This window comes from Morone saxatilis, unplaced genomic scaffold, assembly GCF_004916995.1.
Source record: "Morone saxatilis isolate NCDOM2014 unplaced genomic scaffold, NCSU_SB_2.0 Contig9, whole genome shotgun sequence".
NCBI lineage: Eukaryota > Metazoa > Chordata > Actinopteri > Moronidae > Morone > Morone saxatilis.
In genome coordinates this window covers 4948968-4966340 of record NW_023340268.1, presented here as the reverse complement: position 1 = coordinate 4966340, position 17373 = coordinate 4948968, and the positions used below count along the sequence as shown (strand labels likewise).

The window sequence follows — 17373 nt, the reverse complement described above, 5'->3', positions numbered from 1 at the left end:
ATTTTATGTTCCTCTCTCCTAGATTCAATAGATAAATTTAAGCAGACAGATTCTTAATACAGAATACGAATCAAGTATTATAAATGATGAACAGCACATCTTAATAAATTAAGTAAGTTAACTCACATTAATTAAAACTAACTCAAAACTGAATGGTTGTTTTGAATGAACTTAAATGTGTGCAGTATTTTAATTATTGGTGACTCTAGTTTGTTCCATTGACTCATTTTCTTTATGTTGACTTTAAATTGACTTTAATTGTTTTTATCAGTTTATAAATCATCATTTGCCCAATTTGTAATTATGCCCACAGTGTAAAGATTTGATGTCAGTGACACAGAAAACAACAGAACAAACTTTTGCTAACAACTTAATTACAGCAGTAACAATTAGATAATTCACATATAATCGTCAATGGATACGACTTATGTCAGCTGTTTTGACAGGTAACGTCATTATTTAAATTAAATTCAAGTGGTAACATTTATATAAAGAAGATGCAGTTAAATTAGTCTTATTTTATTTATTATAAAGTTTCATGTTCATTTTAAATAAGTTTGGAGAACTGCTGCACAAGAGTGTAATGTACCTTTTTTAATTAACTGAACGTAATTGGTAAAATTAACTTAATTTATCCGAGTTACCTTAAGAAACACTTACGTTACTTGCACTTAAATGAAATATTAATATATAATACTATTAATACAACAGGTTTTACAGTGTATCCTGCAGTTGATCAGTTTATTGGACCACTACGCACTAATATCAAACCCACTGCTAAGAATCTGGGTATCATCTTCGACCAGCATATGACATTTGACCTTCATGTCACAAAACTTGTCCAGTCCTGTTTCCTGCAGCTACGAAATATAGCAAAAATCTAAAGTTTCTTGTCCTCCAGTGATTTTGAACAATTCATTCACAGATACACGCCTCAGTCGCCTTCCGTTAAACCGATTCAGGTTAGTCCAAAATCATCCGCAGACTTTTAAACAAAACCAGCGTCGTTCACAGTTACTCCTGCTTCTCACATCCCTTCATTGACTCCTGTAAAATGTAGATCAACTATAAGATCTTACTGATTTATCATATAAGGCATTCGGGAATGACCTTGCCCAGTTAATTTCAGATGTTCTTGTTCCTCACTCACTCCTTCTTATCCGTTCCCCGCTTAACTGTAAACTAGAAGTACCTTGCTGTTTAGCCCAACATTGTGGATAGTTTTCCCCATTCACTCAGATCACTGAATCTGTGGACAGTTAGCGCGCTGCTCAAAACCTTCCGTCCTACAGGACAAGCTCTTTATAGATTTCCGTTGTTTGTTTCTTTCATGTGTCGGTCTTCTTCTGTATTCATCCTTCCCTCGTTTCTTCCTTTGTTTGTATTTACATGCTCCCTATAATTATTTGATTGGGTATGGTTATACCCTCATGTATATTTGTTGTTTGTAAAGCAACTGTGTCAAAAAGGTGCTATATAAATAAAGCTTTACTTACTTACTTACAGGTTAAGCTTCACAGCAGTATATAAATAAAATTACCTCCACTGTTACCAGCTGTAACATTAGTGATACATTAATCAATTATATAACATAATTCACAATTCATTTAGTGACTTTTTCAGCCCTGCATAGAAACATCTGCATCGTTTGGTTTCAGGTTTTTCCTTTAATTAGTCACCCGTCTGTGTATGTGGCTGCCAACAGCCTGTTTACAGAGTGTTTTAGTGGATCTCAGGTCAGCCAACACTAAACCGACCCACATTCGACCTCCTTCAGTTGACTCCTTCGTATCGTCTTGCTCCCGGCGCTCTGGACGTCCTCCAGGTTTGACAGCCAACCCTCAGGATACAAGTGTGATCCAGCAGCGGAAACATTGCACCTTTACCCTTAATTGTAACTGGACTGGCCTCAGGGAGCTTCAGAGCCAGGGCACTGAGGCAAGTAGGAACACAGGCAGGCCGAGGTGGAAGTTAATCAACGGTTCTGCTGGAGAAAGTGTTTGTAAATAACCTAAAATCAAACTATAAATGAGTCCTTGTGGTTTTTTAAAATAACTATTTGATCTTTTATATGTCTCTACATTCTGCTGCAACTTAAATTTAACAGAATAGAAAGAATCATGCTATAAAGTGTATTATAGTTCTACAGCCTGTTATTGTATTGAGAAGGCCAGTTTTTTTAGGAGTTTAAACACCAAAATAAATAAGCATTTGTACTATAAGAAATACAAAAACAACAAAACTTAGGTTTATATTATTTATTATTAATTATTCCAAAAACAACAAACAGTGCATCCCTCCTCTGGACCGCGGCCTGCTGGTCCTCTGCTGGATGCCTCCTGGTACTGCATCTGCTTCACCACCTGCAGCTCTGCAACAGAGGAGCAGAAACAGCTTTTAGTAAAGATTATTATTATTTATTGTTTTTAAATTCAAGACTAAATGATATAACTGCAGGGGAACTAACATGGAAGTCATCCTGGCATCACCACAGTGCAGTTGCTGGGTCTCCTGCAGCTCTGGCATTTTATCAGACATCGTCTTCATTTTACCTAAAAAAAACAGGAAGAAACAAAACAAAAGAAACTTATTTATGAGGAACCTACAGTTTATATGAACACAATATACACACACACTCACTGGTGTTTTATATTATTAGGGTTGATTAGACATCTGGCTAAAGTTGAACAATAGCTATGCTGGATATTACATAATGTCACCAGTTTCTATTTACGTACAGGAATAATAAAAGTGTAAGTAGTTAAATCCTGACATGTTCAACTGCAAGTGAAACGTGTGTGGATACCTCGAGTTAGAAGAAAGATTTCACACATCAAAGTTTGTTTAAAGGACTTATGAAGTGCTACAGCATGTGTGAATATCTTTATATGTATAAAGCAATTTAACTCCTTTATACATATATAAAAACAGACTGGCTTCTTCTCTTGAGACATAAAGTACTAAGTAAAAATAAAACTGTATAGAATTTAGTTGTTTTTACACATTTTACACAAGAATAAACCCCACACTCTGTATTTGAACTCCTGTGGATCTTACCATGGTTTAACGTCACCGATTCTCAGCCTCCTTCGACAGGTCGAGGCTCCTGTGGCGAGAGACAAACAATGAGAGCCTGGCAGTGAACTGGTCAGCAGGTTTCTACCATTATGTTTGTTTGTTTGTTTTATATGCCATAACTATTTTGAAGTTGCCACCCTTTTAAAAAAAGACAAAAAATGACATCCTGTGTATGAGAGTATGTGTGTTTTCTGTTTGTGTTTGTGTGTGCAGTGACGTGTGTGGATCCAAAAGAAAAAAACAAAACATGTTTTAATGTGTAAAATACAGGTTATGGTGTTATAATGTGAACATGCATCACAGGTAAATAAATAGAGCGCCCTGCACCCTGAAGTAGAGTCATTTGTTTACAAACTGCAGAGGGAACGAGATGAAATTCATGACAACACGTTCAAATCTGTTGCAATCCTCAGGGAAGGTAATTCTGTTACAAAGCCATGTGAAGCTGGACTTCGTACTGACACATCTGGGGTGTTACTGCAGAACCTTAAAACACAGCTGGGAGCTGCACCATAACCTTGTACAGAAGTAGTCGTATTAAAAAGGTCAGTCTTGCAGACTTTGGGGCGGTGCCCTTTTAGACGAGGCCATTAGAGGCCAAAAGGGTTATTCTGGCATCACACTCAGGAAACAGACAAGAGTTTTTGGGCCAATCAGGACTGAGGACTTTGTTAGAAAATGGATCACAGTGCAGAGAGATACATATGGACAGCCTCCGGGGCTTGATTCACGGCATCGGCTGTAACAGTGTAGTTCCCTCTTGATCAAGGCTCACCCGAGCTTTGGAGAAACAAACTCCAGGTAGCACCACGGTTCCTTTGCAGCTACGAGACAACTCCTACGCACAACAAACGAAAGGAAAATGCCACAGTCGTGATGTACTGTACTTTCTTTTTTTAACTAAATGGCTGGCTGGTCACTGGTATGATGGCATTTCAAGTTCAACAGGAAGAATGACAAAATATGAGTAGAATGAGGTACTGAGAGGAGACAGGAAAGGAAAAGAAAGCAATAGAGTCGAGCACTACTGCAAATGTTTAATCTCAGAGAAGAACTACTCGTCTCTGCGTTTTCCTTTTTCCTCCTCACAAACAGGATGTGAAATAACCAGCGACTCTAAGTTATATATGTGTTTTATCTGGTATCTGTCGGCCCTCCAGACCACTTCAGTCTAAAACCAACAACCATTATTTAGTTTGCTGCCTGTTACAGCAGCATTGTTGTAGAGCATCGTCATGTAAAACTACAGAGTGCAACAAAATATGTACGGAATATATTTATGTTTGCTCCGGTTATTTTTTGGAGAATAATCAGGTTTGGAACTACAGTTCCCATAATGCTTTGAGGGATGTAAATATGAAATATGTTGCCACAGATTCAGAGAGTTAAAACAAAATTCATCCCTTAAATTAGCACTATTAAAAGAAAGCTGGTTTAGCCATTAGCAGTTCCTGTATTCAATGTTTCCATTAATGTAGAAATAAATATCACTGATTATGTTGATGAAGAAGAAAACGTGATATTCTCACACAATGTGCGTTTTTCTTTGAGTTCTGAGCCGAGGTTTAATCATGATGGGCATCAAAGATGTGATATCTTAGTATGTGCATCATGTCTGTGTGTTTATTTGACTATGACAGTTTGATTTTTGATGAAAGTTCATATGCTAAAGGTTTGGAAGTACTTCCCGTTGTGTTCTTAACACCAACAGACACCCATTTCATTGGATTTGTGTTTTCTCCCGATACAAAACTCGTAAATAATACACTGGTGTAATTAAAGTGGAGACACTTCAGGCGATACAGTAAATCCAAAGTTCACAGCCCTTCACTCAACAGACAGAGGATGAACGGAAAGTGAAGAGAAACGGCTCAACATGACCTCAGGAAGTCGGTCATAATTTGACATTAAATATTTGTATTTTTAAAGAGAAAGAAAAGAACAAAGCCACCAAACCTCATCTACACACTCACACAAAGGTTTTGGTGTAAGTACAGGCAAACAGGATGTCTGACAGGGATTTTCATTTTCTACAATCCCACCCAGAGCAACCCGAGCAGTGTGTTAACTGCACAGATATCCCAACCCAGCACCACAACAGTTAACGCTCGTAGGTTCAGAGACAAGAGGGAGTCCAGAGTGAGGACAGACGGAGGAGTTCTGTCAACGTCTTAACTCAAAGTGATAAAAAAACGATTACCGTAATTTCCGGACTATTGAGCGAATCTGAACATAAGTCGCACCAACTAAATTTAAAAAGAAAAAAACATTTGTACGAGAGATATTTACACAAAGATTTTTTTAAATGTTTAATTAAATAAATGCTGCCGTCTCACCATCGATTCATTGATGCCGCCAAACTTACGTGCCAGCAGCCCGTCTATTTCCTTCCTTCGACAGACAGATCGATTACCTTTAGTATTAAAAGCATCCGATGTGCTTTTCTTTGTGTTTTTCCAGGATGAACTGCGCTAAAAATGAATGAATGAATTCCAAACTGAAAGTGAATTCAAAACACAAACTAGCGTAAATTCTTCCATTATTCTTCCAACCCCTGTCGCGTCTCAGGCCCAGAGCGCCCCGTGACCACCACCGTAAAAATCTAGTAGAGTTAACGCGGGCATCATTGTTTCAAAGCGTGTGAAGAAAGTAGCGGCTTATAGTCGGGAAATTACGGTAAATAGTTTGATTTTAATCATTTACCATGTTTCAGTGATCCACACTGGGACGACTGGACTTTAAAACCATGAGAAACAGATTAACTATTTGCTAGATGTGCTATTGTTTCTGGAAGGGCAACAAACTACCCAACATTAGGATTTTATCCAATACATTTAAAAAAGAAAAAAGGCACCAAACGAAAGCTGTTACGGGTTTAAAAGAGACAAAGCACAAAGACAAAACTAGTCAAAAAACTCCTTTAAAGCGTTACAATGGAAGACGCCATCCCACGAGTTGGGCGTGGATAGTTTTCTGTTCATTGTTGCACAAAACCTGCCTGTTTTAAATGCTAATTACCTTTTAAATACGGTTTACAAACAAAAAACACCGTGTACAGTTGTACAAGAGTTAAAAGCTTTAAGTTTAACATTTGCCAGAAACTAAAGACGGGATACCTTCTCTTGACCTTCAGTGTTTCCCCAAAAAGCTTCAGCACTTTGCTCCACACATCCGTGGTTAGAAACTGTAGCGTTGAACCAGTGACTCAGCCGTCCATACGTAGTTCCTTTCATGCATACATACAGAGAAGCCAAAAAGTACTACAACCACACACACACACACACACACACACTGCACGGGGCTGTAATGCTTCGCCACATCCACACACAAAAAAGGTTGAAGAACAGAGATCTGCACTGTGATGCCATTCTTTGTAAGTGTGATGCCAGAAGCCCTGTAGACGTCACTGTGAGCCGTGACGAGGTGTGAAGAGAGGACAGAGAGAAGAGTCAAGTTATGGGACAACTGTGCATCTTGTATTATAAACATGGATGGGACACTTACCTTACTTGTTCAGCTGATCTGTGTAAGCATACCTCTGGCTGCAGTGCAAACAAGTCCAGGCTTTACTGTCCACTGACTTCTGCAGAACTACTCATCGTCAATGTAACCCAACTGCAGAGAAGAGCCTCTACTGTGGACTGGGGCAGCCTGTCTTTGACAAGCTGGCTGACAGCAGCTAACGCACCTCTCATTTACCCAAAGACATGAAAACATACACACAACCACACAGGCACAACACGCCATCCTCTCTTCAACCGCAAGGTGCATGGGACTTCCTGCCTCAGGTAGGTTGGTGTATAGGAGGTGGGTCAGGTCTACTAGTGCAGTATCTTTTAGGGGTGAGGGGTTTTTCACAAAGAGAGAACAGATATGGGTCGAGGTGCAGGAGGAGGAGGAGGGGGGGGTTTAAAAGCCAGGAGGCCTTAAACAAATCAAAACTTCTCATTAAGAATGTAAACTTGGTTTCAGCTTTTACTCAAGTAACAAAAAATGTGCTGCAAAAGGCGACGCCCCTGTTATATAGTAACTTTACAGCCTCTTGACTATGAATGTGTGTTAAAAGCTTTGATACGAGCTTCTGTTTTTACTCCACTGATGCCGTCAGTAATAAAGGGACGTCTCATATAGTTACTGTTTCTTGTTCAAATGCCGACAAAATTAAGAGGCTTTTTGGATTTGTAGTTTTACTCCAATAACAGATTAAAAATGTGCTGCGATCCAAATCCATGTTCTTAACGTCCGATACAGTTGATTAATAGACTGTTGTGTGTTTGGTGCCACCTGTAAATAAATCCTGACAAAAAACATCTTTTTAAGAAAACCAGCGTCAAAGAGTTTGATTAAATCTTTTTACTTAGCCGTAGGAAACGTCCCTGGTTCAAACATTTATCACACAGCTACTGCGTAGGTCTGTCAGATGTGCTTGGTGCCTCCCTTTAACAAATCTTGACTATGAACTTACTCTTGTGTCCGTGTCAAGGCTTTGATTTCCATTTTACTCCAATAACGCAAAGTCAAAATGTGCTGTAAAAGTGCGGTTTAGTGTTTCTTGGCACAGTCAGTTAAATCTTGTGTACTTGGAAGAAGTATCTTCCACCTGAACAACAGTCAGAGCTATAGAGCCACCAATCTATCATGATCAATAAGATCAATCTGTCCAAAAACAGGTGCTATTCGGTCCTCGAGAGAGAGTGACAGCTTTTCATTAACAAAACCAACAGAAGCTACAGACTTTGAATTTCTTGGTTTGGAAAGTTCCTTCTCATAGTCCAACACCTTTAAAGATGGTCAAACCTGTTAAAGAAAAACAAATTGTACACAACACCAACACACAGACATAACATTACAAGTTTTAAAGTTTACACTTGAGTCAAGTCAAAGAGAATCTGTACTATTTCGCAGGATGTTCAGCTGCTGTGTGGAAAACGACTCCAATACTGTTTGACTACCAAAGTGCTAAATAAACACTTCACCACTATATTCATATTTAACAAACTTCCTGTAAACAAAATGACATTTATTAGTTATTTTAAGATTTGTTAGCTTTTTTTTTAAAATAAAATCTAATTGTCTGACTGACTCTAAAGTATTGCCGGCTTTTTGAATTTTGCCTTTTCTCCCGCTAGTTTTTCCCCCCCCAGTCGCTATTTAAACAAAATCTCTTCCAGGTCCCGTTTTAATCCAGTTAATCTGTTCACTGCAGTCAGACACTGAACCGTCTATTTACAACAAAGCCCTACGTCAGCGAACCCAAAGGTTTGTTGTTATTGTGCTAAATTCTCTTGATAAAGAGATAAAAAATATGAGAAATAAAGCATCAAAAACTTATAAAGTTTAAGCTTATGTATATTTTTTTACTGCTTTTATTATAAACTATGAGTTCAGTTAGATTCAAGATCTTACCAAGTAAATAACCAGCAGCTAAAAGCTGGTCTAATGTTGCATGAATATTAGAGTTTTAGGCTGCGATCTGAAAAACAACAAACACACCAGCATTGATCTACAAACAACGGTTGTAAACTGGTTCCAGACTGAACTGGAGCTCTGATACATTTATGATTTAACCAACCTATCTGGTGTTCGTGGACTACAAAAAGAGCTCTTCCGTTCCCACAACAGAAGATCAGAAGGGTTACAGAACTACAGAAGGTCTCCAGCGAGTTGTCAAATGAATGACAGCAGAATACCGATCATCACTTTCAGTAAAACGTACCTACAGTTCACATCTGAAGTGACACTTTAAAGTTAGGGATCTGCATTTGTTTAACACCAAATTATCTGAAAAGGTTTTGAAAGATACATTAAAGTTTAAACATTAAAAGTTAGTTATGTTTGGTTTTACCCACAGTTTTATTTACAGGGTTAGAAACTGTTTCATGTACGAGGAATGACGAGGCTATCAGTCTCTACGACACCGAGTGTGTCGTCTACAGTCAGCGTCCTTGTTTTAATCCTTTATGTGATGTGAAATCTTACTAACGTTGTTTGCAAACGTCCGGGGTTTTAGGGTTTTAGGGTTTCTTTGCTAAAACATTCCTGAGTCCTCGCTACACAGCCACAAATTCCTCCACAGTCAATCTTTTAAAGCTGGTCAAACCTGTCAAAGAAAAGATTTACAAAAACACAAACACACGTAACATTGCAGATGAACACTCCAGGAAATCCAACGCCATTACCGAGTTCATCCAAATATTCTGTCGTCCTCGGTTTTGCAGCGATTTCAGTTCCCCAGATGCCACACGAAGAGGGAAGATTTTCTTGGGATACTTTTTTTTTTATAACCAAAAGGACAAATTCTTATTTTCAGTGCAGGGTGCATCGTCATACTGAGCACAAGAGCAAAGCTACAAAAAGGTTACACACTCTGACGTTTTGGCAGACTTTTGGCTATTTAACAAATTAAAAGAACTACTGTAGGATGCTTTGTAGACATCCAGTTACAGGTCCGAATGTTGTCCCAGTGGACAGACACGGTCTACAAAAGAGAGCACTAATACAAGTGACTGTAAGATCAGGCAGGAAGATAATCATTGTTCTGACTCATCTGGAACATGTAAGCTTATAAAAGTCGTCTCCAAAGCTGCACTGTTGTTAAAAGACTCGTGTTAACTACTCGTAATGTGAAATATACCTTCAATGTTCAAGATAGCGCCAGTGAACGTGAACAGAGTGCCAGCTTGTTCTCCATTTCCAAAAACAAGAACGCAGGAACATTATACTTGTTATACAAGTTGAATTAAAGCAAGAATACTTACACTCACTTTCACAGCACACCTCCTGCTAACATACAACCCTGAGAAATGCTGCCAGAGGAGGCGGCGGGGGGAAATGTGCATCTGATTCTCTTTCATGTGGTGATTATTAAAATATTAGTCCTTGTAATACAGTTTCTTTATAGAGCATTTTGTTAGTTTACAGAGTTTAGTTACAATCTGTGATCCAACAAAAGAATAGTTCATCTAAACTCAAAACACAGATGAAGCAGTTCTATAATTTAAAGGTGATTAAAGCCCAACATTATGTTTTTATTTTTCCCCTTTTAAAAGGTTAAGTTTAAAATGTTTTACCACCGTTTGTGAGCTCTCGTGTCTTTGTAGTAATAATAATTAATACAACTACAGATTAAAATGTCTCCTGAAATGCAGAAAGGGGTTGATCAATGATATGTTGTGAATAAAAGTCGTCTGTTACCAGTTTAACTACAAACGGAGAAAACTTCTTTCAGCCGTGTGACAAAAAAACAGCCAAATAATATAAAATAAATAAATAAATAATCTGTCCAACAAAACAGATTAAATTTAGTTAAACTGTTAGATTATTAAACCAATAACACGTCTGTTGAACAACAAGATGCAAAAAGTGAATTCACAAGCTGGAGACAGTTAAAATGTTTTGTCTGTAATAAAAAAAGCAGAAGGTGCAGCAGGTACGGACCAGATCTTCCTCTGCAGTACGAGTCAGAGCGATCTTACGAATGAAGGTCAGAGCACAGAACTGAAACTGAAACTCTGGATTTGTTGTGTTACAATAAAAGCTGTCAGTGAAGTACAAGTTTAGGATTCAGATCAGCTTTTTAAATCCATCACTGGCTTTTTGTTTGCCGACTTGTACGTCACACTAGTGTCACACAGCTCTATAAAAACAAATAAATAATAAAATATATTCAAAGCAACAACTTAAAAAGAACTTGGTCACACTTATTGTTGGTTTTTAAACGTGTAAAGATTCATATTTTCAGTTGCTTTAGTTTCTAGAGGTGATCGTGCCTTTAACACGGAGCAGAATGCTTTTTACGTAAAGTTACTTAAGACCAACGGAGCGTCCCTTGCCAATCATGCAAAGGCAGATTTACTCATGCCAACAGATCGTCCAACTATAGTACTCAGATAAACTTACTTCAATAAATACTTCCTTTTGTGTTCCTTAAAAACACACAAACTGTTGAACTACGTTTACATGCAGCTTTGTGAAAGGATCATCTGCGTAACTAAAAACAGATACGGAGAACATGTGACTGAATCCACTCAGAGGAACGAGGTTATCGGCCTTTAAACTACACGGCCAACCTCCACACACTGAAAGCAACGACGGCTGATAACAGATCATTGAGGGGAATACAAAACAACGCAGCAGCTGGGTTGTTTCTCTCTAAAATGTTTGAGATCTCAACAAATAATTCAGCTCTTAAGGTGGAAACATTAATTGGAAGTTCAGCTTTTAGGACTTCTACGATCCTCCGAGTGCAGTGATCGTTATTAACACGTACAATCGACTGCATGTAAACGTAGTCAACAACCCTAAACATGCACACAAAGACACTCCAGTCTGTGTGTCAGTGAGAGCCTGAGTATGTGAGCAGAACGTGTTCGCAGCGCCATCCACACTAACTACACACTGAACACCACAGGCTCTCTTAAAGGCTCTATGTGTCGTATTTCTGCTCTCCTGAAGCAAGACTGTAAAAGCACTGAGGGAAACCTCTCTGAAAGCCTGAAACAGTTCACGTTTTAATGTTTTTAAAGGAGACGACTGTTCCACAAAGCACAGCGACTTGCGGAGTCCAAACTTATTATATATTATAAATACAAGTCACCTGAAGAGCACAGTCGTAACGTCAGGCCGTGTCTCAAATCTAATTACTTCTCTTTTTTTTTTAAAAAAGTACATTTTTAACTCCGACGTTGTTCTTCTCTTGAGAACGGCAGCTGTGACGGGTTTCAGGAAGTCAAATGAGGTCGTTTTTGGCTTCAGACGGCTTCACGCTTCGTGTTTTGTAGATTTTGTTTCACGCATTGCGGAACAAAGAAGTCAGGACTGCAGCAGAGATAACACATAGACCCTTTAAGACCTTTAAGAGTATTTCATTAGTGCAAACAACCAAGTGTTGGGAGTTGGTTGCTTTGTGAGCGAACGTTTCAACGTTTAGGAATAAATATTAAAGGTTTGTCCTGATAGAACCAATGTCTCTTTATTATAATACATGCTTTGACTCCAAATGTATGGCACAAAAACACAGCCATAGAAAGTTGAGAAAAATGTTACAATTATCACTTCACGGCGACTCACAGAGGATAATACATCTAGAAAAGAAAAATTATACATGGGTCAGAAAGAACTAACGGACCACACGAATGTGACTCCTCTTTCCACACTACTGACAACACAAAATAAAAAAATGAAAATATTGACTTTGTCATAAAAGGAGCAAATTGTCAGGCTAAAATGTAGCAACAATTTAAACTTAAATACAAGAAAATGCATGTTTGTTTTGGATAATTTATACAAAATGGTGCTGCTGGGAGCATCAAGGAGCAGCGTTTAAAAACGGGGTTTCTTAGTAGGACCGTCAAACTCCTCGCGGACCCTGCCATACCCGGGGTTACCAGGACCGATCCCCCTAGGACCGCCCTGGGCGAAGCGCTCGTTGCGCTGTGGGTGTCAATTTGCCAGGGAGGCAGAATAAAGTATGAGGTGTGTTCAAGTGCATGTTCACACAGTTCATGTCCATGTGGGAGTGTATATAAGTGTGTGGCAATAAGAGGTGATTTGTTTGTTTTTGTTTGTTTTTTTTATCGTGAGCAGATTTATAACACAACCAGCAGGAGACACATCCGAAGAAACCGTTCGTTCCAATATGAAGGTCCACAGGTGCCACAGGTTACATACGGAAAAGGAAGAGAGGGTAATGCTTTTGTTAGTCAGTGCCGACCTACTGCGGTCCCTCCAGCATGCCAAGACTACTCTAAAGTCTCTACTAGTTCAGGTAAATGCTGACCATGCTGACCTCTTCACGATCATTTAAGATGTAAATACATAAAACCTCTTCGTGGAGGGATTCACAAAAATGTATAAAATAGATAAAAAGTTATAATTAAGAGCTCCTTCTGGAAACATATGAAGTTAAAGTGCCACCATAACAAACTCTGACTGTAAAGAAATAATAAAGGAGTATTATCCTGCTGTCCATCTACCACAGCAGCTCTTATAACACTGCATCGATAAAATGGAAACACTAACTAACTGGTCTCCGATGCAAAGTGTCTTAAGTACATGGACGGTACCAGAAATACAGAATATCGGCACTTGGACAGAATAAAATATACACATTGCACAAGACATTCAGCACAACCATTTTTCCCCCAACAAGAAAAGCAGTTTGTTCATTGATGTGAGGTTTACGTTGCCATTTCAGACAAGTCCTGTGAAACTAGAACGGTGTGAGAAAGAGTGAATGTCTCAAAAAGCCAGAAGTCCAACGGGGACGGAGGGCTTCGGTTTACAACACGAGGCTACGATGGAACAAAGAGGTAATGACTCAAAGGATGTGATGCAGCAGGAACGTAGAATATGGTTTTATCTCGAACTGGATTAAACAAACTTAAATAAACTGAGCTTTATGTTCAGATGTGACTGTAAAACATCGGTGCGTCGAGGCGCACACGTCGTGCAACTTCATGAATTGTGAAAACTTGTTGTTTCGCCAACAAACTGAACCGTTGGCTCCGTTTTCAGCTGTAAACTCACTTTAAGAAAAAAAGGGGCAAAATGGTGCTTTAAAATTCAAAGCAAGACTAAATAATTAGGCCGTGCTACTATTACTGATGAAAAGCTACAAATGTGGAGCGCACCATCGGTCAAATATAAAACAGCTCGCTAAATTGAAGCATGTAATAACTGTACAGCGACTACAAATGTTTGTATAGAACTTCAAAAGGTTGATTAAAACACATTTAACCGTTCTTACTGTCGACTGTAATCCAGAAACAAACTAATCGTTGGTACTACAATTCTGCCAGAAGCTCTCAAGCGTCGTCCAGTATTCACAGATCGATCACAAAGCTTTGCCTGCCCCCCTCAATTAATCCTGCTGTTTTAATCTTTTGTGTTTTTTTGGTATATTTCAGATGTTACGGCTTCTACCATCAGCCTGCACTAAAAGCACCGTTAATGCTCCGTAACAAAAAAAAAAAGGATGTTGACGAGAAGGTAAAGGTTTCTGGACCCGAAGATGAACTACACACCTACCTCGTGTCTCAAATTGGCTTTATAGCACAAGAGGAGGGTTTTCACACTGCCACCCCGAAAAAAAACACACAGAGCCTTCATTTCTTCTCAGAGACAGACGATGCATGAGCACAGTATGAAAAAGGTGATTTAAAACTAAATAAAACACATTGTCAACAGTTTTAAAAGGAGGAGGAGGAAAAAAAAAAAAAAAAAACTGGTAGAAAAAGTGCCTGTCCAGCTCACAATGAGACAGGGCTTGCAATAGCAGTCCACTACACAGACGCAGTGATAAGAGTGAGCAGAGCCACTGAAGTCTGTCTACGGCTGTCGGAGAGCAACGTCTCGTGTTTTAGTGCAGGTTGACGGTTTTCGGCAGCTGGAGAGCAGAAAGGCTGCAGCTAACTGAGGGGGCTCGGCTCAGGCAGGCAGCGTTATCGGTCACATTCAACAACCAGCATCATCCAGAGACCGCTGCGAACACAAATCAGACATGTTCTCCACGTCTCGCTTTGGGCCAGCTGGCCTCCGTGATTAAAACATCAGCTGGGAGTCTTTCCAACAGAAAGGAAAGCCGATCACAAACTACGTTAACTACTGACTGCCATAAAGTGGGATACGTTACCATTTCGTTGCCCATCAAGCCTCCGGCGGACGGTCCCATTCCCGGCTGTCCCTCAAAGCCCAGTCCGCCCATGGGGAACTTCTGGTTTGCTGCACCAAAGGGCAAGTCTATCACGATCAACATAGCAGCCGGTCAAACTACGACTGATGTACACGAGCCATACAAACTGCTGCGTGGCATGTTGAGGACGAAGCCTATTTTGTGTCGTAAGACTACAAATAATTAGTGCACATTCGATACTGTGGCTTCTTAAAAGGGAATCTCATAAACTTGTAAGAAGAAAAACTACCAAAGTGACGTGTTAAGACGTAGACACACTTATAATTCAGTTTTTAATCTTTAAGTATCTTAGAAAGGTTTTGTTTCAACATTAAGGTCATACTGCAGCCTGTAGTTTGTGCTGCTGTTGAATTAAAGTGAAGATTATAGTTATTGACTATGATGTAACGGATATAAAAAGGGGGCTGAGTTTCTTTCCTCATTGAAATTACTTATAAATAACTTACCACCCATGTTCAGAGCTCCACCGGGGTTCATTCTCATTTCTCTGTCCCTCTGTAAAAAACACAAATAATCATTAAACCGGAAACATTTGGTTCAATCTTTACATTGTTTATATGTATTATATGTGTGTTTAGTCCACTTACATCCATGAAGTTGCCCATCCTGTAGTTCTCCTCCCGCTGGCGGCGCATCTGTTCTTCCATCTCCCTCTTGCGAAGCATTTCCTCCTCCCGCCTGCGACGCTCTTCTTCTTGTCTGTTTACCGAGAGGAACAAATCTTAATCAAATGTGATCCAAGTTTAACAAGATTAGGGCTGAACCGATTCACAGAGTAACCGGAATAACTAACAACGAGCTTTGGGGGCCACAATCAACAACGGAGAACGTAAATACCTGATCTGCATCTCCTTCCTCTTTTGCATTTCCTGACTGTGCAACTCCTCCATGCGCCGCAGTTCCTCCTGCCGCCTCAGAAGATCTACGAGGAAACACGAAACCGACACATTAAACTGCGGCACTTTTATATTTTCTAGAGATCAGTAGCAGAAAATGTAGCAGGCCTTTTGGCTCTTATTAAACCCGACAACAACACCACTGCACTCGCCTTGTCTGAGCAGGTTGGCCTGGTGCTCGTGGTACGCGTCCTCCATCTCGCTCTCCAGCTTCTCGCGGGCCTCGCGCATGTTCTTCTCCACCTGCTGCCTCTGCTGCTTCTCCATCTCATCCAGGGATTTCCAGCGTTTGGAGTACTCGAATTCGAAAGTGCCTGGGCGAGCAAAACGGGGAGGCTCCTCTCGCTCTCTGTAGACACGACACGACAAACGCGTTAGGTTCAAATGATTGCGTCTGCAGCACTGTGAACATTTAAAGTTCTGCCTGGAAGTTAAAAACTCTTCACAATAACATTTGAAATCATTGATTGAATTAATGCTAAATGATCCTTCCTCTGATTTACACGGATCAATCTGCTCCTCCACACAGAGGATTGATTTTTAACAGCTGTAATCCCTGAACCGTCCCCACCCCCACCCCACAGACCATCTGCTGCTCTCACAACAATGACTTCAAATATAATTACCATAATAAAGATGATTGCATCGGAGACTCAAACTCGATAAATATGTGTGAGCAGTGATTTGCTTACGCTTGATATCTGGGATTCTTCTGTGCCAGTTTCTCTGGAAGACCGTCTTCATCATCAAACTGCTCCAGAGGCTCGACAACAACCGGTCGGGGTGACCTGAAGGGGAGAAACAAAGAGTGGGAGAAGAGGAATAAGGAAGGGTTTCATTCATCTTTTCACGGAGGTGTATTATTCAACCGAACACAATAAAAAAAAAGTGGATTTTGTTCGATTTAGCTGCACTTACGTGGTGAGAAGGAAGACGCCCTCGTTGCAGCGATCCAGAGCCTTTCTGGCAGCAGGTTTGGACGCAAACTCGACGATGCCTCTGCCTGTGGAGCGCCCGCGGTCATCTACGATGACGATGGCCCTCTCAACCATCCCGAACTGCGAGAAGGCTTCTTCCAGGAGCTCGTTGGACACAAACGGAGACAGATTCTTTATAGACAGAGCCGCAGAGTGCGTGGCGAATCGGACACGTAGCGGTCTGCCTTTCATCGGTGTGTCATCCAGCTCTGCTTTTGCTATTTCTGCAAGTGCACGCGACTCCTGCAAAAACAAACATAGGTGACGTTATTATTATTATTATTATGGGATGTTTTAAACCCAAATTAACGTGTTTCACAGTAACTGGATGACTGGAATCTCTTACCAGTCGGATGAAACCAAAGCCTTTGCTTTTGTTGATGAAGACCTCGCTGGGCTCTCCGTACTTTGCGAACAGCTTCTTGAAATCCTCCTCTGTGATGTCGTTGGGCAGGTTACCGATGAACAGGCGGCAGCGCTGCGTGTACGTCTTCTCGCCGGGTTTCAGCAGCATGGACAGCGTCGCCCTGAACTCCTGTTGAGAGACAAGATCATTTAATTCTCTGTGATAAGTTTAGTTATTATAATTAAACTGCCAACCCTGAAATGTGCAGCACTCTGTTGTTAATACTGTAATTATACTGAAGTTCTGTACGTCTGTTCAGGGTCCAGCTCTCAGATTTATTAGTGTTTATTAATTACACTTCTGTTATATATTCTACTTTTCTAT

At 40.0% G+C, this 17373-nt stretch overlaps 1 protein-coding gene across 4 annotated transcripts; it reads right to left on the bottom strand.

The window, feature by feature from the left end:
* Positions 1-2243: 2243 nt before the first annotated feature.
* sfpq (splicing factor proline/glutamine-rich) lies at positions 2244-17178 on the bottom strand (the record flags this gene model as incomplete). Of its 4 annotated transcripts, none has more annotated exon segments than XR_004797479.1 (11): positions 2244-2371; positions 2468-2552; positions 3058-3106; positions 14711-14817; positions 15217-15265; positions 15358-15469; positions 15608-15692; positions 15819-16015; positions 16359-16454; positions 16585-16886; positions 16990-17178. XR_004797479.1 is itself a non-coding variant. In XM_035680919.1 (9 exon segments), coding segments are annotated over 9 exon segments (1248 nt in total), but the record flags the coding sequence as incomplete, so codon positions are not given.
* Positions 17179-17373: the final 195 nt, after the last annotated feature.